The following is a 25,382-nucleotide window of genomic DNA, read 5'->3' as shown; positions in this document are numbered from 1 at the left end:
ACATCAGAAAATTAGCAAGTGAGGGAAATACAAGGCAAAGGGTTAATAAAGTTCAAGGAGGATTTAATACCCATGTTTGTTCAGTTTTAATTGCTCCTCCTCCTTTACTTCTTTAACAGTAAGATGACTCTGGAGGGGATGAGGAAGGCGAATACCAAAAACAGTTTTTATCTTTCCCGATACTGTCTCTGCTGTTGTGCTTGATTAAAATTTTAATATTTAACATGCTTTGCCTCCAACTCTAACAACTAGCATCAGATGACTAGCAAAAAGCAACAAACTGAAAAACAGGTTTATCTCACCTTAAGACAATGTCAAAATAAGCACGGTAGCAAAATTTCAAACAGCAAAGAAGTTATGAGCATTTTCATTTAAAGAGAAAAGGTTGTAAAAAAAAAAAGAGTATTAAAATTCTTACCAAGTACTTTCAGTGGTGCCTTTTCTAGGTTCACAAGAGCTGTACCAAAGGGAATTGCTATTGTGGTGAAATTGTTGGAATCACTCATCAGGGGACATTCTGGTAGAGTAAGATAAAATCTCAATGCTTCAACATCAGGTAAGGAGCTAGTCAGTTTAGGAATAAGATTCTTTTCCAAGCTAGCTGCCACCTATATTTTGACAAAAAGTAAAACCTACTTCATTTAAAATGAATGCATATTCCAAAAAAAGAAAGAAAAAGAAAACCTTATACTACAGCAAACGTGAAACGGTGAAGGGAAAAAAAAAAAAAAGAAACCATCTTACAATGAATTAATGAATGCACTTTGGAGCACAATGAAAATTAATGCCTAAGCAGTGCTAAGAGAATTTTAAAAATCTTGCATACAAGATTTTTATTTATATCTCAATTTAAACTCTACATCTATAGTTATACAGACTTAACCAACATGGTAATATTAAGTAATTAAGAGTCTGCTCTGAACATCTGGAAAGATTTACAGATATTTGACAGCTAAATTACAAACAGTTTAAAATAATACCCTATTTTAATTCTTACATTAGTATATTAAATAAAATTATACAGACATCTCAATAAAGTGTATGAAACTGTAAAGTTAATTAGGTCACAAACATAAAAAAACATGGAATAAAAAACTCAACAGGCTACATAATACAAATATAAAATGCTTTAAAAACAAACCTGCTGAGATATCTGAGGATGATCAGATTGTATAAGTTTGTGGAATAAAAGCCTAGCAGCATTCATATCAACCCCTGAAAATCTGGTGCCCGTTCTATAGTGATCATCATTGCTATTTAAAAAAGAGAGAGAGAGAGAGAGAGAGAGAAAATAATAAAATGCAACTTTAAAATTTTTTCACTTCTTTTTAATGACATTATTTAATATAATAAATTTGAAAAATTTGGTATACCAAAGAATTGTCACTCACCTAACAGCTAAAAAACTTCCATTTAGACAACCAGACGAAGAAAACGTTCCATCTATTTCACTAAAAAGAAATTTAAAAATCACAAAATCACAAAATGAGAAATCTAATTGTTCACCTTTGGTGGTTTTTTTTTTTTAGATCTTAATTGGAGTATAATTGCTTCACAACACTGTCTTAGTTTCTGTTGCACAACAAAGCGAATTAGCCATATGCATACACATGTCCCCATAACCCCTCCCTCTTAAGCCTCCCTCCCATCCTCCCTATTCCACCCCTCTAGGTCATTGCAAAGCACCAAGCCAATCTCCCTGTGCTATGCTGCTGCTGCTTCCCACCAGCCAACTATTTTACATTCGGTAGCGTATATATGTCAATGCTACTCTCACTTCACCCCAGCTTCCCCCTCCCACCCCATGTCCTCAAGTCCATTCTGTATGTCTATCTCTTTATTCCTGCCCTGCAACTAGGTTCATCCGTACCCTTTATTTTATTTTATTTTTTAGATTCCGCGTATATACATTAGCATACGGTATTTGTTTTTCTCTTTCTGACTTACTTCACTCTGTATGACAGACTCTAGGTCCATCTACCTCACTACAAATAACTCAATTTTGTTCCTTTTTATGGCTGAGTAATATTCCATTGTATATAGTGCCACATCTTCTTTATCCATTCATCCCCTTTATTTTTTAATAAAAAATAAAATCACCTTTTATTTATTTTTTATGTGGATAAAATCCACATCACCTTTATTATTTAATAAAAAATAAAATGTAGTATTTAATGCTACAGAGCATTCCTCCAACCAACATTCAAAATAAATCAGAATTCTATAAATTACTAAAGATTAAGTAAATCTTGATAAAGGTATTACTGTTTATCTCTTTATTACTCTCTCAAACATTACTACTGTCCTCTGATTCATCAAATAAATCTGATGTTCCTAAAAATTTTTTTTTTGTTATCTAAAAAATTTTTTTATATAAACATGCACATTTAACTTTCTTAATTCCACATGATGGTAAATCTAATCTGGAATGTTATTTTTCTGAAGACTACACTTCAGGCTTTTAAGAAAAATTTTAGTTTGGGAAAATAATTTCGAATTAAAAAAACAGCTGATCAGCTATAGCCCCTCATCCCAAATACCTACACTACCTTCAACAACAACAACAAAAACTTTAAGTACTAAACAAGTCCATCTTCAAGAAAAATATTCAAGAAAGAAGAAATACTCAACTCTTCCATGGAATAAAGAAGTTAAAAGACAGTGACCACTATGAAGCTAGAAGGAACATTTTTGCAAACCCAATCCTAAAGTGGCTATATTTAATATTTTAAGTTATCATTTAATATATCATTATGTATATGAAAGAATTGTAACTTATAAACATCTACATGAGATCTCCTAAAATATCCACTATTACAGAAATTCTAGACAATTAAACTTTTGTATATAAACCATTCTGTAAATGATATTTAATGAAATATTTATTTAAATAAAAACCCCTAAGTACAGGTTCCTCTACCATGAAGTTAAGACTTTGTGTAGATAAAATATTTTTCTTACTTGGCTATCTCTACAGGAAATCTTCCAGAGGGGTAGCTCAGCCATTTTTGAATTAGAGCTTCATTCACAGTCCATATCTGCTTCGAAGGATCAGGATATCTAAAGTCATCTGGTGGCCCACAGTTCTAAATTTTAAAATAAGCAGATGAGTCAGAGGGAAGAGATATTATATATAAACCAAGACACACCTCCACTATGTATCTGGAAGTTAATCTCTACTAAACACCTGGAACAAAAACTTATCAAATGGGGACTTCCCTGGTGGCGCAGTGGTTAGGAATCCGCCTGCCAATGCAGGGCACACAGTCTCGAGCCCTGGTCCGGGAAGATCCCACATGCTGCGGAGCAACTAAGTCCGTGTGCCACAACTACTGAGACTGTGCTCTAGAGCCCACAAGCCACAAATATTGAAGCCCGCGCACCTAGAGCCCATGCTCTGCAACAAAGAGAAGCCAACGCAATGAGAAGCCTGTGCACCACAATGAAGAGTAGCCCCACTCGCTGCAACTAGAGAAAGCCCATGTGCAGCAACAAAGCCCCAAAGCAGCCAAAAATAAATAAAGAAATAAATTTAAAAAAAAACTTATCAAAAAAAACCAATTTATCAAATGGATCTGAAAAGTTTTGTAGACTTGAGGAAAAAAAATTAAGGCAATTACTTTGTAACATATAAAGAACATTAATATGGGTTTAAAAACAACTTCTAAATTATCTGAGCTTAGTAATTATTTATATGATTACTATTACCTGGGGATTAGAGTAATGTGAAAAGCTTTGATCTCCACCTGAGAAAATTCTTTTTACACAGAAATATTCTTCAGAATCTGTAATAAAAATAAAATATAAAACATTCAAGATTTATATGCATTTTTCAGAGCATCAAATATGCTACTGGACTTTCTCTTAATCATCTAACTTAATGAGACCTCCCAATCATGGGCTCAATGATACAAAATGACTGGGAATGGTCTGACTGCTATGGAGATGAGACTGACCAAGTGACAAATGTTAATGATCCCACAAGCACAACAAGCATTTGATAAGTTTTACAAGTCTTTCTTTTGACCTGCTCACCAAAAAATGGCAGTTTCTAGTCTAGATCTTTATTATCTCAATATATTTTAAACTAAGATGGTGTGAAATTTGAATGAAAGGTATAGAAGATAGCTCAGAAGAAAATAAAAATTAAGAATATTCATTTTGGGGAATTCCCTGGTGGTCCAGTGGTTAGGACTTGGCGTTTTCACTGCTTGTGGCCTGGGTTCAATCCCTGGTTGGGCAACTAAGATCCCATAAGCCTCGCAGGGTACAGCCAAAAAAAAAGGAATATTTACTTTTAAAAAGAATGACAACAAACAAGTATATGTTAAATCTTCCTGAGTAATGCAAAATTCATAATGTAAAATTATTTTCTCTTTCAATATAGCTGTACAAAAGAAAGATGACACACATAGCTCTTTGTTAACAACTATTTATCAGTAACACCCAAATCAGGTCCAAAAACAAAAAAGTTAATACGCAAATTTAGTAGAAGTAAAGAAGGAACAATAAAGCGCCTTTTTTTTCAAGTTTTGTGTTTTATTGTGATGTTTATTTTTCTTTAAAAGTTTGTTTCTTTTTTTTTTAACATCTTTATTGCCGTATAATTGCTTTACAATGTTGTGTTAGTTTCTGCTGTATAACAAAGTGAATCAGCTATATGTATACATATATCCCCATATCCTCTCCCACTTGCATCTCCCTCCCACCCTTCCCTATCCCACCCCTCTAGGAGGTCACAAAGCATGGAGCTGATCGCCCTGTGAGATGCAGCTGCTTCCCACTAGGTATCTATTTTACATTTGGTAGTATATATATGTCAATGCCACTCTCTCACTTCGTCCCAGCTTACCCTTCCCCCTCCCAGTGTCCTCAAGTCCATTCTCTACGTCTGTGTCTTTATTCCTGTCCTGCCCCTAGGTTCTTCAGAACCTTTTTTTTTTTTGGATTCCATATATATGTGTTAGCATACGGTATTTGTTTTTCTCTTTCTGACTTACTTCACTCTGTATGACAGACTCTAGGTCCATCCACCTCACTACAAATAACTCAATTTCGTTTCAGTAAAGTGCCTTTTTAAAAAGACATTCAAAGCCTCTTCCTTTTTCTCCTCTCCTGTACCTCAAAATGGAAAGAGTATCTATTATCAAAAATACCGCTAGCCTAGTATTTAGAAGTATCACATACCAAAACACCATAGCTACACAATGTAACTTAAGGCCAGTTATTTCCAAATATAATCCATTTCTGTGTTCCTACTGCTGACCCCCCACTCTTTAGTTGACTAATTCTTTTTTTTAATATAAATTTATTTATTTTTGGCTGCGTTGGGTCTTCGTTGCTGTGCGTGGGCTTTCTCTAGTTGCGGGGAGCAGGGGCTACTCTTCATTGCGGTGCGCAGGCTTCTCATTGCAGTGGAACACAGGCTCTAGGTGCACGGGCTTCAGTAGTTGTGGCACACAGGCTCAGTAGTTGTGGCTTGTGGACTCTACAGAGCGTGGGCTCAGCAGTTGTGGCGCACTGGTTTAGATACTCCGCAGCATGTGGGATCTTCCTGGACCAGGGCTTGAACCCGTGTCCCCTGCATTGGCAGGTGGATTCTTAACCACTGTGCCACTAGGGAAGCCTAGTTGACTAGTTCTTCACCTTGTATTATTTGTGACCACCACTGCTACAGAATTATAAATTCTTAAGGAAGGGACCACATCTTAATTTTCTTGATCATTCCCTACTACCAAGCACAATGTTTTATTTGTAAAAGAACTCAGTAAATATTTAATATGAATATATAATATAAAAAATTATCTAGCTTAGATAATAATAAGAGCTTCAGAGATCAGAACATTAATATGACCAAATTTTCCACAACAGGACTGCTCTACGGCCAAAAATTTTTAAGAACAGATTAAAAGGGTAAATCTAAAATATTAAATAAACCAATCATTCAACTTAAAATCTTTTCTCTACATCATCCTCACAAGTCTACATGAAGTCATGCACTTCCTCAAAAGATTGAGCAGAATGTTATTCGTTTGTTCCTAAAAGGTGATTCTGCCTTCTTTAAATAATCATCAAGTAAATGATGACTAATCTATAGTACATGAATGGGTTTCTGGGGGCTGTGAGTAGGGCACCAAAAATTATTTTCCTTAATTTCCTTTTAATTACTACTGTAAAGAAGTCTGTGAAACCTAGTCATTTGCCCTACACAGCTTCCTGCAGATTGGATTTTGCTGATTATATCCTCAAGGATTCTCCTAACACTTCTCTCAGTCTTCTGTATTTCCTGTAAATTGGTAGTTGGATCTAGAGAGGTGTTAATTAGATTAGTCAATTTTTTTTTAAGAAGATGTTGGGGGTAGGAGTTTATTAATTAATTTATTTTTGCTGTGTTGGGTCTTCATTTCTGTGCGAGGGCTTTTCTCTAGTTGTGGCAAGCGGGGGCCACTCTTCATCGGGGTGCACGGGCCTCTCACTATCGCGGCCTCTCTTGTTGAGGAGCACAGGCTCCAGACGCACAGGCTCAGTAGTTGTGGCTCACGGGCCTAGTTGCTCTGCGGCATGTGGGATCCTCCCAGACCAGGGCTCGAACCTGTGTCCCCTGCATTAGCAGGCAGATTCTCAACCACTGCGCCACCAGGGAAGCCCCAATCAGTCAATTATTTTGACAAAACTATTACATGGTGGTGGAAGGGGCTGTTCTTCCATCAGTAAGCACATAACGTATAGCTGGGTTCCTTTTTGTGACGTTAGTAACCATTGATTTCCAATGCTTAGACCATTAATTCATTGTGGGTTGAAAAATGATACACTAATATTACTTCCTCATCTTGTGGTTGGACCATTAGCTTCCCCCTATCTACCACATAGTTCATTAACCTGTAATAGGAAAGACTAATGCTGTTCTTTTCCATTTATTTACTATCATCTGGCTTTTTGAATCTGCATTTATTTGATTATAATATTTACATGTTTCTTAGTAACATGGATTTCCTCAATGGGAATTTCCGTTAACTTCCTTTATCTATTACATGTCTAAATGTTTGTCTTATTCATTTATTAGGTGTCTTACTGTTTTTCACACCAATATGTATGAGCACTTTGGATATTCAGGCTACTAACCTCAGGTTATATTCGTTACAAACATTTTTTCTAAATAATTATTTAATTTTGACTCACAAGTTTCTTTTTCTATTAAATCAAATGTATTTATCTCATTCTTTTTTTTTTTAAAGAGGAAGTGGGTTTCTTTATAAAAAATATTTATTTATTTGGCTGCATTGGGTCTTAGTTGCAGCACACAGGATCTTCGCTGCAGCGTGTGGGATCTAGTTCCCTGACCAGGGATTGAACCCGGACCCCCTGCGCTGGAAGCGTGGAGTCTTAGCCACTGGACCACGAGGGAAGTTGGCCCTCTTTCTTAATGGTGACTTTCACTGCCATAATGGTGAGAAAGCTTTTTCCCATCCTCAAATTATAGAATTATTTTCTTGTCTTAAGAACTCTTTTACATTTAACTTTAATCCATCTATAATTTATTTTAGTTTATACTGTTAGGTTAGGGTCTAAACTGACATTTTCCTCCCAATTTTCATGTGTTGAATAATTCTTTCCCCTTCTCCACATATTAGTGATGCCCTATTTTAAAGTTATGAAGAGACACTACACCTCTTCTACCTATAACACGCTACACTAAAAAACTTTGGCACTCTCCTCCATCCCGAAAGTGTTCTCAAAGTCCTTCTCATAACTTCCACTTCGTACAGTCCTTCCTATAACTCCAAGAGCCACTGCCAATCAACTGGAGTTTGAACGAAACCTATATATTGGGTTGGCCAAAAAGTTCCTTCGGTTTCTAAGTAAAAATAAAAGACACATTTTTCATTTTCACCAAGAACTTTATTTAACAACATATTCACCATTTTGTTCCACTACCTTCTGCCATTTTTCAGGCAACTTCGTAATTCCATCTTCCCAAAACCTTTTATCTTTTTGATCAAAGAACTGTTCCAGGTGCCATTTACAGTCTTCCAGGGAACTGAAATATTTTCCATTAAAAGAATTTTGTAAAGACCGAAATAAATGGAAATCCGAAGGGGCAATGTCTGGTGAATATGGCGGATGAATCAGAACTTCCCAGCCAAGCTGTAACAGTTTTTGCCTGGTCATCAAAGAAACATGTGCATTATCCTGAAGGAAGATTATGCGTTTTCTGTTGACTAATTCCGGACACTTTTCGTCAAGTGCTGCTTTCAGTTGGTCTAACTGGGAGCAGTACTTGCTGGAATTAATCGTTTGGTTTTCCAGAAGGAGCTCATAATAGAGGACTTCCTTCCAATCCCACCATATACACAACATTCCTTCTTTGAAGACCGGCCTTTGGTGTGGTTGGTGGTGGTTTTATTTCGCTTGCCCCACGATCTCTTCTGTTCCACATTATTGTACACTGTCCATTTTTCATCACCCATCACAATTTGTTTTAAAAATGGAATGTTTTCATCATGCTTAAGGACAGAATTGCATGCAGAAATACGGTCAAGAAGGTTTTTTTCCACTTAACTTACGTGGAACCCAAACACCAAAGCAATTAACATAACCAAGTTGGTGCAAATGATTTTTGATGCTTGATTTGGATATTTTGAGTATGTTGGCTATCTCCTGCATGGTATAACATTGACTGTTCTCAATTAATGTCTAAATTTTACCGCTATCAACTTCAACTGGTCTACCGGACCGTGGAGCATCGTCCAGCAAGAAATCTCCAGCACAAAACTTCACAAACCACTTTTGACACGTTCGATCAGTCCCAGCACCTTCTCCATATACTGCACAAATCTTTTCTTTGCATTTCAGTTGCATTTTTACCCTTCTTGAAATAATAAAGCATAATATGCCAAAAAAGTTACTTTTTTTCTTCCATCTTCCGTATTAAAATGGCTACACAAAAATTCACCAATTTTGATGTCTTTTTTTAACACACACTGATATGATAGCTGTCATAATACAATCTAACAAAATTGTTTCAAATGAAGTAAAAGACAACTAAGCGCTGCTAGAGCCAGCTTACGGGAAACCGAACGAACTTTTTGGCCAATCCAACAATAATGGCAATACATGGATTCCCCTCCCACCCCCGGATTTCCACTAAGCTATAATAATCTAAATGTCTAGGGACCTCCCTGGTGGTGCAGTGGTCAAGAATCCCCCTGCCAATGCAGGGGACACGGGCTCCTGGTCTGGGAAGATCCCACATGCCACAGAGCAACTAAGCCCGTGCGCCACAACTACTGAGCCTGCACTCTACAGTCCGTGAGCCACAACTACTGAGCCCACATGCCACAACTACTGAAGCCCACGCACCTAAAGCCCATGCTCCGCAACAGGAGAAGCCACCGCAACGAGAAGCCCGCGCACCACAACAAAGAGTAGCCCCCACTCACCGCAACTAGAGAAAGCCCGCAGGCAGTAATGAAGACCCAGCGTAGCCAAATAATAAACTAAAAAACACACAAAAAAGTCTATATGTATACGAATAATCTGATTTAACTGTTACAGTTTTATAGTATATGTTGTCATATCTAGGAGGGCTAGTTCACCTCCTTATTCTCTACAAAATACACTGTCAGGAAAAACAGAAAATTTTGAAATAGGCTCCCCTGCCCATGCACTCTCCCCCCCCACACCCCCGCCATTTACTGAGTCTTGATTAGGGCACTCTTCAGAAACTTATCTACCTAAATGATGTGTTTGAGCTATTTACAATTCTGTAAAGTGTACTTCTATTTAGGAGCAATACTGACAGAGATACAACTATGTATGTGCCTTTGACTTACAAGGAAAAGAAGTAGTTTTTTGATGATCCCTGAATCCCTTTACACTCTTAGGACTTATTCAGGACCCCAAAGGGCTTAAAAGCACTAATACATAACACATCAGAATTGAAAATTAAGAAATTTAAAAAATACTCATAGACTTATCTGAAAGTGAACAAGAACAAAGGCACTGCATGTTAACACAGATAACAGTACTAACATGAAAGTCATTCTAACCTCATGAACCCTATGACACAATACCACTGTCCTTGAGCAACTATCAGCTGGTTCCACAATATGGAAGAACATAACTGAAGACACAACATGGTAAGTGACTTTTATTTTCCTTGGTTTATACTTGATTCTGAAATAAGTTATACGATATGTTAAAATCTTAGCAAAGTTCACTCAATTTTGAAGGGTGTGCTCCCATGCCTTCACCTATGTTATTTTTTTACTTTTGTGTAATCTGCCAAAGAGCAAAAATTCTGTGTTTTACTAGAATAATTTTCTATACCTGATGTTGATTTTGTTTTTCATTATTTAAGTGGAAAAAAAAGAACAAAGACTCCTCACTTATGAATAAGCTAAAGTTCTTTTCAATTACCATTTACATTTATTTTGAAATGTTTTATTGTCACTTCAGTAAAATAGGTAACCAAGTATTATTTCTCAAGCATCAAAGGTTACATCTTTTAATAAAGTGTTCCAATCTCCCCTCACAACTTTTTTGATTTTTGTCTTCCTGTTATGGGCTGAATTGTGTCCACCCCTGCCCCCAAATTCATATGTTGAAGCTATAATCCTCAGTACCTCGGAATATGTCTGTACTTGGAGATCGGACCTTTAGAGAGGTGATTAAGGTAAAATGAGGCTGTTAGGGTGGGGCCCTAATCCAGTATGCCTGCTGTCCTTATAATAACAGGAAGAGACACCAGCAACACACGCACACACACAGAGAAAAGGTCACATGAGGACACAGCAAGAAGGTAGCCATTTGCAAGCCAAGGCTTCAGAAGAAACCAAACCTGCTGACAGAGTGATCTTAGACTTCTAGCTTCCGGAACTGTGAGAAAATAAATTTCTGCTGTTTCAGCCACCCAGTCTGTGGTATTTTGTTATGGCAGCCCTAGCAAACTAACACACTTCGCCGAACCAGATCCTAAACTTAGGAAAATAAAACTTCCAAGATACTTTCTATGTGTTAGTGAAAATATCTTTGAGATTTCCGAGAGAGGCTATGGAGAATCAAAATGATTTGTCCTTTCAACATATAAGTAGAGATGCTAGAAATAATTAAGTTTATTTGATGTGTTACTATTCTAAAGGTTGCATGGGAAGAGTTGTCAAATCAGAAGACACTTAACCTTCCCTAGGTTAAATTTATATGGTAAAATTAATATAAATATTTCACCTCTCTAAATTAATAAAGATATTTCAAAAATGTAATTACTATAAAAATTTCTAATTTATATGGTAATATAAAAATTTCAAAAATTAATATATTTCAAAAAGTGTTTTATGAGAAGTCCATGGAGATTCACCAATGTCCTTGCTTACCATATGTTTAAATATGAAGGGAAACATTATTCAAAACTCTTATGAAATAGTTCTGTCAAGTTTTCCTGTATTTATAAGAGTTCTGGCGGTACAGTGCTGTCTGTTCTAATGTCAGGTTTCGTTCCCCCAATTTCAGTTATTATTGAATCTTTATTTTATTCACATCTATCATCTTCTAGGCCAGTGATTTTCAAATGGCGTTTTATAAAAATATAGATGTCTAAACTTGATCCCTGACTTACTGAATCTCTTTACTTGATATTCTTGGTGTTATTCCTGGTACATTAGGTCTCAGGATTATCATATTATATCTCAAGATTTTTTTCAACTGTAAAAGGTTATACTCATTCATATTCATAAATCAGATGTAAGGAATCACTGACTTCTTTGAGAACAGGCTTAATCATCATCTTTAGAAACATTCTTGTTTAAAAACCTTTTTGGAATACAGGCATAACTTGCTTTATTGTGCTTCACAGATATTGTGGTTTTTACAAATTGCTGATTTGTGGTAATTGATGATTTGTGTTGTCAGATGATTGTTAGCATTTTTTAGTAATAAAGTATTTTTAATTAAGATATAATATGTACATTTTTTAAAGAAATAATGCTACTGCACAATTAACAGGCTACAGAATAGTGTAAACATAACTTTTACATGCACCAAGAAACCAAAAATTTTATCTGACTCACTTTATTGTGGTATTCTGGAACCAAACCACAGTATCTCCAAAACATGCCTCTAATGTGTTCTCCATGTCACAGAAACAACGAAATTTCCTTGTCAACTGTATTTATTCTTATTATGAACCCTCGTCATATCTTTCCACTTGACAATTATCAATAATAAATAAGCCATAGTCATTTTAAGCCTCTTTCATCTATTGACTAGTTTTTGTTTTATTCTGATGCTTGTCTGAAGGCCTTCCTATAAGCTACAGGCCAGAGTTTGTACTTTCAACAAAGAAGGATAGTCTCAGAGCCCTGTGAAAAGGACTGTACCTGTTATTTGAAACCACTTATACATCAAAGAATAGATACTTGGGTACAGGCTTCTGAGGAGACGTGGCTTAGAGAACTTTCAAAAGACACCAGTGGACTACATTAGGATTTCTCATATATTTTTTTAAGCTGATAAGCAGTTTTATGAAACTGACAATCCAAGATCCATAATGTTTAACTTTGCTTTAATTTTCTGTTTTCTGGATCTCCCTTATAGGGAGTCATTTCTCCTTCTTCTAAAGCAATCTAATTCACATCAATTTTGTAAACTCTGCTTTGGTACGCTGAAACGAAATGTTAAAAAACATTTCTCTTCTCCCTTCAGCTTGCCAGTATCTCCGGGAAAGGAGCTTATATCCTCTTCTAAGGCCCTGATTTTTGCAGCTGCCATTCAGGGCACACCTCTAGATCACCTGACTCTGGGGGCCAGCGGGGGATTATGCTCAAGGGTCCCACAGGACTAAAACCAATGGACAAAGAGTTCTTAACTGACTACCATCCCAGGGCACAGCAAGAGGCAACAGACTGAGGTGCCCAATCTTTCTGTAGAAGAGGATTATTAGTTTACCTAATACAGCTTTGGCCTAAGAGGCAGGCTTCTAATTAAACCCACATCAAAGGGCTTGTTGTAATCCTCTCAGAGATCTCAGAAGGAGGGGCTTATCTTTGCAACATCCCTCTGCTGCACTCCAGAACATCCATTTCTTCCATAGGGGACCTCGTATTCCCATCTGGTGTCCCCATTTTTGTGGTTGCCACCTAACTGATGCCCCTTGATTGCCTGGTTCTGGTGGACAGCTGGGCTTGTATCCTGGGTCCCACGGGACTGTAACAACTGGAGAGACAGTTTTTGGTTGGCTACCACCCCCAGTGCACAGCACAAACAACAAACAGAAACATACCCCAGTTTTCTGCGAAAAAGACCTATCTGCTTGTCCTGGAGCTTTGGCCTAAGGTTTCTACACCTCTAGCAACCTACTGAGGTGATCTTTGGGGACGAAAGCTGGTGGATGCCATCTTTGTGCTCTCCCTCTACCTTGCGTTAACTTGCCAGTATCTCCTGGAAAGGAGCTTGTACCCTTAGCTGGTGCCCTGATTTTCACAGCTGCCACCCAAGGGACACCTCTAGGTTGCCTAGTTCTGGCAGCAGTGTGACTTTCTCTTGCAGTCCCACAGGATAGATATACATTTGCATACTTAAAAGCTACTGCCTGAGGGTCTGGCCTCAATCAGCTTGAATTTAGGTATTGCTGAAATTCTCCCCTTTGGGATACTGACAGGTCTTGGCACATTCTCAACTGAGAGCCACTTAAAATAATATAGACTGTTTGGACATTAACAAAGATTTGAGAGACAATCAAGAGTGAGGGCAGGGTTGAACTATATCACAACACTACAGTAATCAAAACAGTATGGTATCAGCATTAAAAACAGACATAGAATACAGAGCCCAGAAATAAACCAATGCATATATGATCAATTTATTTAAAACAAAGAAGCTAAGAATACACAGTGGGAAAAGGACAGTCTTTTCAATGAATAGTGCTGAGAAAATTGGACAGCCACATGCAAAAGAATGAAACTGGACCACTATCTTACACCATACACAAAAACCAACTCAAGAGCTTCCCTGGTAGTACAGTGGTAAAGAATATGCCTGCCAATGCAGGGGACACGGGTTCAAGCCCTGGTCCAGGCAGATCCCACATGCTGCGGAGCAACTAAGCCCGTGTGCCACAACTACTGAGCCTGCACTCTAGAGCCTGCAAGCCACAACTACTGAAGCCCGTGCACCTAGAGCCCGTGCTCCGCAACAAGAGAAGCCACTGCAATGAGAAGCCCGCGCACCACAACGAAGAGTAGCCCCGCTTGCCACAACTAGAGAAAGCCCGCACACAGCAACGAAGACCTGATGCAGCCAAAAATGATAATAAAAATAAATAAATTTATTAAAAAAAAACTAACTCAAAATGGACTAAAGACTTGAATATATGACCTAAATCATAAAACTCCTAGAAGAAAACATAGGCAGTAAGCTCCCTGACATCAGTCTTGAGGATGATTTTTTGGATTTAGCACCAAAAGTAAAAGCATCAAAAGCAAAAATAAACAAGTAGGACTACATCACACTAAAAAGCTTCTGCACAGCAAAGGAAACCATCAACATGGATTAAAGACCAAAATGTAAGACCTGAAACCATAAAACTCCTAGAGGAAAACAGGCAGATCACTCTTTGACATAAATCGTAGCAATAGTTTTTTGGATCTGTCTCCTAAGGCAAAGGAAACAAAAGCAAAAATAAACAAATGGGACCTAATTAGACTTAAAAGCTTTTGCACAGCAAAGGAGATCACTGACAAAACAAAAAGACAACCTACTGATTGGCAGAAAATATTTGCAAATGATATGACTGATAAGGGGTTAATATCCAAAATATATAAACAGCTCATATAACTCAACATCAAAAAACAAACAGCCTGGTTTAAAAAAATAGGCAGAAGAGCTGAATAGACATTTTTCCAAAGAAGACATACAGATGGCCTACAGGCACATGAAAAGATGCTCAACATCATTAATCATCAGGGAAATGCAAATCACAATGAGATATCAACTCACAGTTGTTAGACTGGTTATTAACAAAAAGACAAGAAATAACAAGTGTTGGTGAAGATGTGGAGAAAAGAGAACCCTCTTGCACTGTTAGTGGGAGTATAAATTGGTGCAGCCACTATGGAAACAGTATGGGGGTTCTTCAAAAAATTAGAAACAGAACTACCATATGATCCAGCAATTCCACTTCTGGGTAAAACAAAAACACTAATTTGAAAAGATGTATGCACCACCATGTTCATTTTAGCATTATTTACAATAGCCAAGGTATGGAAGCAACCTAAGTTTCCACTGATGGATGAATGGATAAAGAAAACATGGTGTGTGTGTGAGTGTGTGTGTGTGTGTGTGTGTGTGTGTGTGTGTGTGTGTGTAAGTGTATACATACACACATGCATATATACACATACATACAAATATACATACAATGGAATATTATTTAGCCATAAAAAAGAAGGAAATCTTGCCATTTGTGACAACACACATGATTCCTAGAGGGCATTATGCTAAGTGAAATAAGTCAGAAAGAGAAAGACAAATACTGTATGATCTCACTTACACGTGGAATCTAAAAAACAAACAACAACAACAAACTGAAACCAAACTCATAGATACGGAGAACAGATTAGTGGTTGCCAGAGGTGCCTGGGGATGGGGGCCAGGCAAAATGGATAAAGGAGGTCAAAAGGCACAAAATTCCAGTTACAAAATAACTAAATCATGGGACTGAAATGTTCAGTATGGTGACTACAGTTAATAATACTGTACTGCAAATTAGAAAGTTGCTGAGAGTAAATCTTAGTTTCATAACAAGAAAAAAAATTTTTAACGATGGTGACAGATGTTAACTTGACTTATTGTGGTGATCATTTGCAATATATACAAATATCAAATTGTTATGCTATATACATGAAACAAATATAATGTTATGTCAATTAAAAACATTTTATCTGATTCTTGCTGATCCCCAGAATTCAATAATAATTCAAATTTAATAGGTTTCTGTTCTTTTAACAGTAATGTTGCTATCTGCATGGGTTCAGTAATATGTTCCCCTTCCCACTAGTTTGTACTTCTTTCATAACTGATTGAGCAAATCAATTATGTAACAAAGAAGTTACCTGAAATGTCATATTAAGAACAATGGCTATTGAATTAGATATGACAAGTCATCTTAAAGAATAAAGTTGGTTGTACTTATGGAGCCAATGCTTATGATGTCTCTGGCGCAGTAGAAGATTAAAACTTGTCAGGTCTGGGACATCGTCATGTGATGAATTGTGCTCCCCCAAAATTCATATGTTGAAGTCCTAATCCCTAGTACTCTCAGAAAGTGACCTTCTTCAGAAATAGGGTCACTACAGATGTAATTACATAAGTTGAAGTCATATTTGAGTAGGGTGGACCACCAGTACAAAATGACTGGTGTCCTTATAAAAGAGCGAAATGTGGACACAGACAGGCACATAGAGACAATGCCATGGCAGGATGAAGGCAGAGATCTACTAGCCAAGGAATACCAAAGATTGCCAGCAAACCACCAAAAGTTAGGAGAGATATATGGAACAGATTCTCTCTTATAGCCCTCAGAAGGAAGCAACACTGCCAACACCTTGATCTTGGACTTCTAGCCTTCACAACTGAGTCAATAAATTTGTATTGTTCAAGAAACTGAGTTTGTGATATTTTATTATAGCAGCCCTAGCAAACTAATACAGTTGTCCTATATACTAATACTATACACATTCTAAAGAAAGGTTTGGGGCTTCCCTGGTGGGGCAGTGGTTGAGAGTCCACCTGCCGATGCAGGGGACACGGGTTCGTGCCCCGGTCCAGGAGGATCCCACAACCACGGAGCGGCTGGGCCCCTGAGCCATGGCGGCTGAGCCTGCGCATCCGGAGCCTGTGCTCTGGAACAGGAGAGGCCACAACAGTGAGAGGCCCGCGTACTGCAAAAAAATAATAATAATAAAAATAATAATAATAAAAGAAAGGTTTGCCCTTTGCCTAGTTCCAAGGATAGAGTCTCAAAGTCTTGGGAATATCCTGTTAAGAGTGTCTTTTTATAGACCCCGAATAGCCAAAGCAGTCTTGAGGGAAAAAAACAGAGCTGGGGGAATCAGACTCCCTGACTTCAGACTATATTACAAAGCTACAGTAATCAAGACAATATGGTACTGGCACAAAAACAGAAACATAGATCAATGGAACAAGATAGAAAGCCCAGAGATAAACCCACGCACCTATGGTCAACTAATCTATGACAAAGGAGGCAAAGATATACAATGGAGAAAAGACAGTCTCTTCAATAAGTGGTGCTGGGAAAACTGGACAGCTACATGTAAAGTAATGAAATTAGAACATTCCCTAACACCATACACAAAAATAAACTCAAAATGGATTAGAGACCTAAATGTAAGACCGGACACTATAGAACTCTTGGAGGAAAACATAGGAAGAACACTCTTGGACATAAACCACAGCAAGATCTTTTTTGATCCACCTCCTAGAGTAATGGAAATAAAAACAAAAATAAACAAATGGGACCTAATGAAACTTCAAAGCACAAGACGAAAAGACAACCCTCAGAATGGGAGAAAATATTTGCAAACGAATCAATGGACAAAGGACTAATCCCCAAAATATATAAACAGCTCATGCAGCTCAATATTAAAGAAACAAACAACCCAATCCAAAAATGGGCAGAAGAATTAAATAGACATTTCTCCAAAGAAGACATACAGATGGCCAAGAAGCACATGAAAAGCTGCTCAACATCACTAATTATTAGAGAAATGCAAATCAAAACTACAATGAGGTATCACCTCACACCAGTTAGAATGGGCATCATCAGAAAATCTACAAACAACAAATGCTGGAGAGGGTGTGGAGAAAAGGGAACCCTCTTGCACTGTTGGTGGGAATGTAAATTGATATAGCCACTATGGAGAACAGTATGGAGGTTCCTTAAAAAACTAAAAATAGAATTACCATATGATCCATCAATCCCACTACTGGGCATATATCCAGAGAAAACCGTAATTCAAAAAGACACATGCACCCAAATGTTCATTGCAGCACTATTTACAATAGCCAGGTAATGGAAGCAACCTAAATGCCCATCGACAGATGAATGGATAAAGAAGTTGTGGTACATATATACAATGGAATATTACTCAGCCATAAAAAGGAACGAAATTGAGTCATTAAGAAATTAAGTCATTGAGACGTGGATGGACCTAGAGACTGTCATACAGAGTGAAGTAAGTCAGAAAGAGAAAAATAAATATCATATATTAACGCATGTATGTGGAACCTAGAAAAATGGTACAGATGAACCAGTTTGCAGGGCAGAAGTTGAGACACAGATGTAGAGAACAAACGTATGGACATCAAGGCGGGAAAACTGCAGTGGGATGTGGATGGTGGTGTGCTGAATTGGGCGATTGGGAATGACATGTATACACTGATGTGTATAAAATTGATGACTAGTAAGAACCTGCAGTATAAAAAAACAAACAAACAAAAAAAAACCAACTAATACTAAACTTTCTTTGGGTTATTTGTATGGAAATATGTTAATATAAATGTTTCAGACATTACATGAAATGTCTAAAAATCTTATATGTTCTGGTATAATGTTATAAGTCATAATTCTAGTTATTACTTTAAAATGTATATCTCAGAAATAACTAAATTTCCTTGTCAATTGCCTTATTATGAACTTTCATCAAATCTTTAACCGTGGTCATTTTTAAGTCTTTTGTCATTTACAGACAGTTCTGGGTGTACTCTGATGCTTTTGCAAAAATGTTCCTATAAAAGGGTTTCATCGTCAAGGAATTCATGGAAAAGACTCTGACAAGTACAGGTTTCTGGTAACTGACCATACTGATGAACTGAATGAATAAGCATTTTCAGAACTCTGATGGAAAACTGATGAATTCATAAAAGTGCTAACAAAAGATCAAGATGAAAAAAAAATTAATTATATGGGACTGAGTGAACTGATGAGGATGATTATAATTTTTGTGACTTTCTGTTTGAATAAAAATAATAATAATAATTTAAAAAAATAAAATAAAATAAATCCCACAAGGGCTCAGAGGCAAAAAATATACAAATCAATTTTCACTGCAAAGTAAAGGACCTGATACAGTGGAGGATTACTGGACTGAATGTCAATATTATGACATGGTATGAGTGTGTTTCGTGTTTGGTAATTGCAATCATTGTTGCTTTTGTTGTGGTCATCCATTTACAATGCTTGGTGTCAGTTTATTTATCTCTTGTAAAAATAAAATACAGTGTGTGTGTGTGTGTGTGTGTGTGTGTGTGTGTGTGTGTGTGTGTGAAAAAAAAAAAGAGTGTCTGTTTTTACCTGTGGCCTCGAGGCCATACCAGATAGTTTATGCTAACAATGTGATTGATTTATGGTGGGGGGCCACGGACTTAACTTCTAGAGGGGCTGAGTAAATTAAATTCACATTTAATTAGTTCCTATCCTGCACAGCTTTAGTATAGTACAAAATAATTATCAGCCATTATATATATTATATATATAAAATAGTGGTAAGATATACGTAACAGAAAATTTACTGTTTTAACCATTTTAAAGTGTTAATTCATGGCATCAAGCAAATTCACAGTGCTGTGCAACTAACACCATTATTCACCTCCAGTATATTTTATCATCCCAAACAGAAAATCTGTACCCATTAAACAACTCCTCATTCTCCCCTCCCTCCAGACCCTGGAAACCAGTGTTCTCTCTGTCTCTATAAATTTGTTCTAGGTACCTCATACAAGAGGAGTCATACAATATTTATCCTTTTGTGTCAGGCTTCTTTCACTTAGCACGTTTTCAAGGTTCTTCCATGCTGTGGCATGTACCAAAATTTCATTCCTCTATATGGCTAATATTCAATTACATGTATATACCATACTTTTCTATCCATTCATCTGTTGATGGACATGAGTTGTTTATGCCTTTTGGCTACTGTGAATAAACACTTTTTTAATGAAACTAAATTGTAGCAAAAATGACTGCTTTTATAACTCCATTTCCTTTCCCACTTTAATGTAAATAATCTTAAGGTATGCAGTTTCAAAGGCAACAAAATGCATCTCTAAGTGACTAAACTGTATAACAGAAATACATGATTCCTTACAATATCCATGCTGCTTTAAATTACAAATCTCTTTGTTAGGTTATTAATGGTGCCTTGTGGAAGAAACTGATATGATGAAACACCAACATGCTCCTAAGGACATAAGAAAAAGAACAATACTACTAAAATAAATGCAGGTTCCAAACCTAAGAGTGACTGGAAGAAAGCGAAGCCATATTCTAACACAAAATCAAACAAAAAAAGAAAAAAATAGTATCATATCCTGACGTTTGTTAAATAAAAGTATAATAGAGATATCCTTTTAGTTACGAAAAAAAAAGTATCTTCAAAGGTAATTCATAATAAAAAGTGATGGACCTTTTCAAATGTCAACCTTCATAGTAGGTTCATCACAGAATAGTCTTGACTCAAGTCCCACAGCTCAGAGAAAAATCCCAAAGACAATCAAACATAGATAAAATAAACGAAAAAACAATTCTAAGGTGTAGTTTAGGATGGTAAAGGAAATATTTTAAGAAGTACATTTTGGTTGCAGCATGTCAAAGAAGTGAATGAGAAAACAGCATCTGAACATTTCAAATTCTTTAAAAGTAGTAAGTTAGGATCATTGAAAAGATAACCAGATCTATTAAAAGAGTAACAGAAAACAAAAATATAGATTTGGCTAAAGCAGTAGGGATATAAAAGCAAATTTTAATATTTCGAACAGGTAATATATTCATATGTTCAAATTTCAGATAAACAGAAAATGTTATATAATTTTAAAGTCTCGTATATACCCCAAAGAATTGAAAGCAGGGTCTTGAAGAAGAGATATTTATACACCCATGTTTATAGCAGCATTATTCACAGTAGTCAAAAGGTGGAAACAATCCAAATGTCCATCAGCAACTCACAGATAAACAAAATGTGGTCTATACACACATGCTGTAACATGGATGAACCTTAAGGACATTATGCTAAGTTTATAAAACAAGCCAATCACACACAAAAAAAATACTGTATGATTCCACTTATGAGATATTTAGAGCTAAGTCAAATTCACAGAGACAGAATGCAGAATGGTTGCCAGCTAGTGGGAAGAGTGAATGGAGAATTGTTGTTTTATGAACACAGAGTTTCAGTTTTGCAAGACAAAAACGCTCTGGAGGTAGTTACATAACAATGTGAATGTACTTAACACTACTGACTGTGCACTTAAAAACAGTTAAGTTCATAAACTTTGTATTATATGTATTTTACCATAATCAAAAATAAAAAACAAAAACACTTCCTTCCCACTGGTATCTAGTCACCATTCAGTTCCCATATGCCCAACGTACTTTCATTATTTTATTTATCCTGGGTTTCCTTATGCATATATATATATACAAACTAAGCAACCATACAGTTGCTTAGTATTCTGTATTCTGTATCTTGCTATTTTCACTAAACAATGTATCTCGTGATTCTTTCATTTAAAACATAGAAAAGTTCATCTTTTAAGAGCAACATTTTAACAATAATTTTAGTATGTGCAGCAAAGCTTTAATGTAAAAGAACTTACCAAAATCTGGTGGACATTGTCCATTATAAGGGAACCAATTTCCTTTCACAGTGAAAGGACTTTTTCTGTTGCTTGTTGAACCAGTTCCTAGCTGTCCATTACCACCAAGTCCAAAAGAATAAATTCGTCCTGATGAAGGAACAAAAGCAGAAGTGTGCTGCCTAGAGTAAAATGATAGAAAACCTCAGACTTAATGTTACCTTTCAAACAATTTACATTCAGAAAAGCATAGCAAATATTACTGATATAATTTTTGTCTTCAAAAGTAAGTTAATAAAACCATTATAGTTTTAAAATTTTCTGTACGAAATATTTAATAGCCTTACTCTATACTGAATGAATTCTGTACCACACAGGCAGGCTGCATAAAGCATATTCCAGAAAATTCCCAAAAATGTCCAAATTTTAAAAGGCCCAGCTATATACTGGAATCCCTTACAATATATGATTTAGCACTAGAGGCAGCAACTAACTATGCTGTCCAAGAAAGCTCCCCAGCCTCCTTCCCTCTCTGTCAGGTTCTAGCTTAGAGCTCTGTGGTCTATGAGGGCCCACCACCTGGGCATCACTCAAAAGTTTTAAGATAAGAACTGGGCAGAAGATTGGTATATATAAAACTCATGATAAAACAATGTTTCCTTTCTTCAAAAAAACAATGTTTCCTTTCTTCAAAATAAATTTATCCTTATGTATACACACTCAGACTCCTCTAGAGATTGCAGAGTGGAAGCAAACCTAAGAAATTACGGAACCGAAGCTAAAGAAAACCCACTAAGCAGTGAACCTATCCAACTCCTTCTGATGCTTCACTACTGTATGTTTAGGAATGGGTTAAAGGTGATTATCCAGCTCAGACCTTGTGTTCCTCAATCTCAGGTTTTATGGCTTCAATCAAGCCTGACAAATTCTTAAGTGTTATTTCTGCAAATACTGTCTCTCTCCCATTTATTCAATTCTCTTCTTGATAATATTAGACAAACGTTTTATCTTCCCAACATACCCAACAAGTCTTTTAACTTCTCTTTAATATCCATACCCCTTGTGAGTAATTTCCTTGGATCTATCTTTCAAGTCATTATTTTTCTCTTTAGCAGTGTGTCCAACCTGCTGTTTCAACTATCCACTGAATTTAAACTTTTAATGACTATGTTTTATACCATTTCTAGTTCTGTTTTTCAAAACAGCCAGCCAGTTACTTCATTTAAAACCCTTAATATATTGTGAAATATAATACATATACACCAACCCAGGACTACTCTGACAAGCCCCAAACCTACTTTAGGGCAGTCCTGTGGTTACAAATTCTGAGGGGAGATCCAAACCAGAAAATAGGCCAAGGCCAGAAAAGTCTCCTTAAACTAGCAAGAGAATATTGCATTGTGAACTCTTCCCATGAGGCAGCTTTACTGGGAGGAGATGGTTTCACAGGCCTCACTACTGCCTCTACCAGTTCTTAGGTCTCATCTTCTTTTCCAAACTCCTTTGCCATCTGTGATATACTGTTTATGAAAAGGACCCAAGGGGCTTCCCTGGTGGCACAGTGGTTGAGAGTCCGCCTGCCGATGCAGGGGACACGGGTTCGTGCCCCAGTCCGGGAAGATCCCACATACCACGGAGCGGCTAGGCCCGTGAGCCATGGCCGCTGAGCCTGCACGTCCGGAGCCTGTGCTCCGCAATGGGAGAGGCCAAAACAGTGAGAGGCCCGCGTACCCCCCCGCCAAAAAAAAAGAAAAAAATGGACCCGTTATTCTTTTCCCTGTACCCATTATCCTTACAATATGACTTCTGCAGGTGTTCCCACCAAGATGGTGAATCTATTTCTCCATGTCTTAAAACTGGTCTCTGACCTGTGGCTTGCTTTGAACAGAATGCAGCAGAAATGACAGTGCATCAGATCTGAGCCTATGCCTCACCAGTGGCTTTGCACTCTTTCCCTCTCTCTTTTGGAACTCTGCTCTACCATCATGAGAATAACCCAAGGTTAGCATTTGAAGGATGATATATAATCTGAAGCAGAGACAAGTTGACCCAGCTAAGGTCCCCACAGACTACCCAGCCCCTACCCAGATCATCGGCTGATTAACTGAGTTCAGCTAAGATGAGAATTGCCCAGGGACTTCTCTGGTGGCGCAGTGGTTAAGAAATCTGCCTGCCAATGCAGAGGACACGGGTTCGAGCCCTGGTCCGGGAAGATCCACACACTGCAGAGCAACTAAGCCCACGAGCCACAACTACTGAGCCCACGTGCCACAACTACTGAAGCCTGCACTCCTAGAGCCTGTGCTCTACAAGAGAAGCCACCACAACGAGAAGCTCACGCACCGCAACAAAGAGTAGTCCCCACTTGCCACAATTAGAGAAAGCCCACGCTCAGCAACAAAGGCCCAACGCAGCCCAAAAAAAAAAAAAAAAAAAAAAGAACTGCCCCAGCTAAGCCCAGCCCAAATCACTGAACCACAGAGATATTAGCTAAATAGGTCATTGTATTAATAAGCCACTAAGTTTTGGGGTGATTTGTTTAGCAAAATAAGCTAATTAATACATTACCTAGATTGGCAAATTTTTTCAGAGCAGCTCCAGAGTCAGTTCAAACTAAAAGGTATGGTTTTCAGATTTTTGCCCTGCGGAATTCCCTTTACTTGCTGGCAAACTAATCTATATTATTTAAAAGGTGTTTTGGGTTTTTTGTTTGTTTGTTTTTGTTTTTTGCAGTACGCGGGCCTCTCACTGCTGTGGCCTCTCCCCCTGCGGAGCACAGGTCCGGACGCGCAGGCTCAGCGGCCATGGCCCACGGGCCCAGCCGCTCTGCGGTATGCAGGATCCTCCCAGACCGGGGCACGAACCCGCATGCCCTGCATTGGCAGGCGGACTCTCAACCACTGCGTCACCAGGGAAGCCCTAAAAGGTGTTTTGATTCAAAAGGGTTTTCAAGTTATCTAGTCTGTTACATTACTGGAAAACTAAGTAGAATCTAACAACCGTCTTATCTCAGAGCCAGATGAGCCAAGGTTAATAAAAAAATTCTAAATCAAGGATACTCTTAACAAAATAAACATTAAATGGAATCCTAGCATATAAAACAGACAAACTGTTCTGGCTAAAGAAGGGTTTAACATTGCCCAGTCTGCCTCCTTCAGGAAGCAGCCGCTGTGACATTTCAAAGGAACACATCAACAGTTTAAAAACAACTGCTCAATACTAGTTTGTTAAATTCCTCCTCAAACTGGTCTACTGAAGCGGTGGTTCTTAACCCTGGCTGCATTTTGGAGTTGCCTAGGAGTGAGCCTAGGCAACAACACATATTACTAAAAACTCTCCAAAGGATTACAGCATGAAGTCAAGAGTTGAGAGCCACTGAACAAACATAACTATCTCAAGTCCTATATTTGATATAATAGCTCAAAAACAATATGACGCTATACTACTGGAATCTGAACCTTTTCCGTTTGGATTATCTCTTTAATGAGTTCACATTTCTGGTGTCCCTTGCCTGCTTCCTTCAGGAAGTTTCGGACAATTATTTAATAAGGAAATAATACATAGTTCTTACAGTACCAACTATCTGGAAATCAAACTGGTCATGATACCAACCGACATTCCCTCTGTAGATAATTTTTTACATCTCAATTAATATATAACTGAAATTCCACCCCCAGTCCAATAATTAAATAAATAAAATTACTGGAAAGAACTAAGTTTACAGAGCTAAGAATAACTAT

At 37.3% G+C, this 25,382-nt stretch overlaps 1 protein-coding gene across 10 annotated transcripts in view; it reads right to left on the bottom strand.

The window, feature by feature from the left end:
• The window catches only part of HERC4 (HECT and RLD domain containing E3 ubiquitin protein ligase 4), a 234,185-nt gene that overhangs the window by 51,183 nt on the left and 157,620 nt on the right, over positions 1 to 25,382 (bottom strand). For 5 of the 10 annotated variants that reach the window (XM_073793536.1, XM_073793537.1, XM_073793535.1 and 2 more), the window contains exons 8-14: positions 21,664 to 21,824; positions 9,441 to 9,497; positions 3,709 to 3,785; positions 2,962 to 3,086; positions 1,392 to 1,451; positions 1,142 to 1,253; positions 419 to 608 (exon numbers count right to left, since the gene is read on the bottom strand). In XM_073793536.1, the coding sequence (XP_073649637.1) occupies positions 419 to 608; positions 1,142 to 1,253; positions 1,392 to 1,451; positions 2,962 to 3,086; positions 3,709 to 3,785; positions 9,441 to 9,497; positions 21,664 to 21,824 (782 nt within the window). Of the gene's footprint in view, positions 1 to 418; positions 609 to 1,141; positions 1,254 to 1,391; positions 1,452 to 2,961; positions 3,087 to 3,708; positions 3,786 to 4,518; positions 8,162 to 9,440; positions 9,498 to 21,663; positions 21,825 to 25,382 lie in introns of those variants that run through there. The other 5 variants (XM_073793540.1, XM_019936182.3, XM_019936185.3 and 2 more) reach the window with 3 other exon arrangements.

The sequence above is a fragment of the Tursiops truncatus genome, chromosome 16 (genome assembly GCF_011762595.2).
Source record: "Tursiops truncatus isolate mTurTru1 chromosome 16, mTurTru1.mat.Y, whole genome shotgun sequence".
Taxonomy (NCBI): domain Eukaryota; kingdom Metazoa; phylum Chordata; class Mammalia; order Artiodactyla; family Delphinidae; genus Tursiops; species Tursiops truncatus.
The sequence above is the reverse complement of the archived record's forward strand: the minus strand, read 5'-3'. Positions and strand labels throughout refer to the sequence as shown.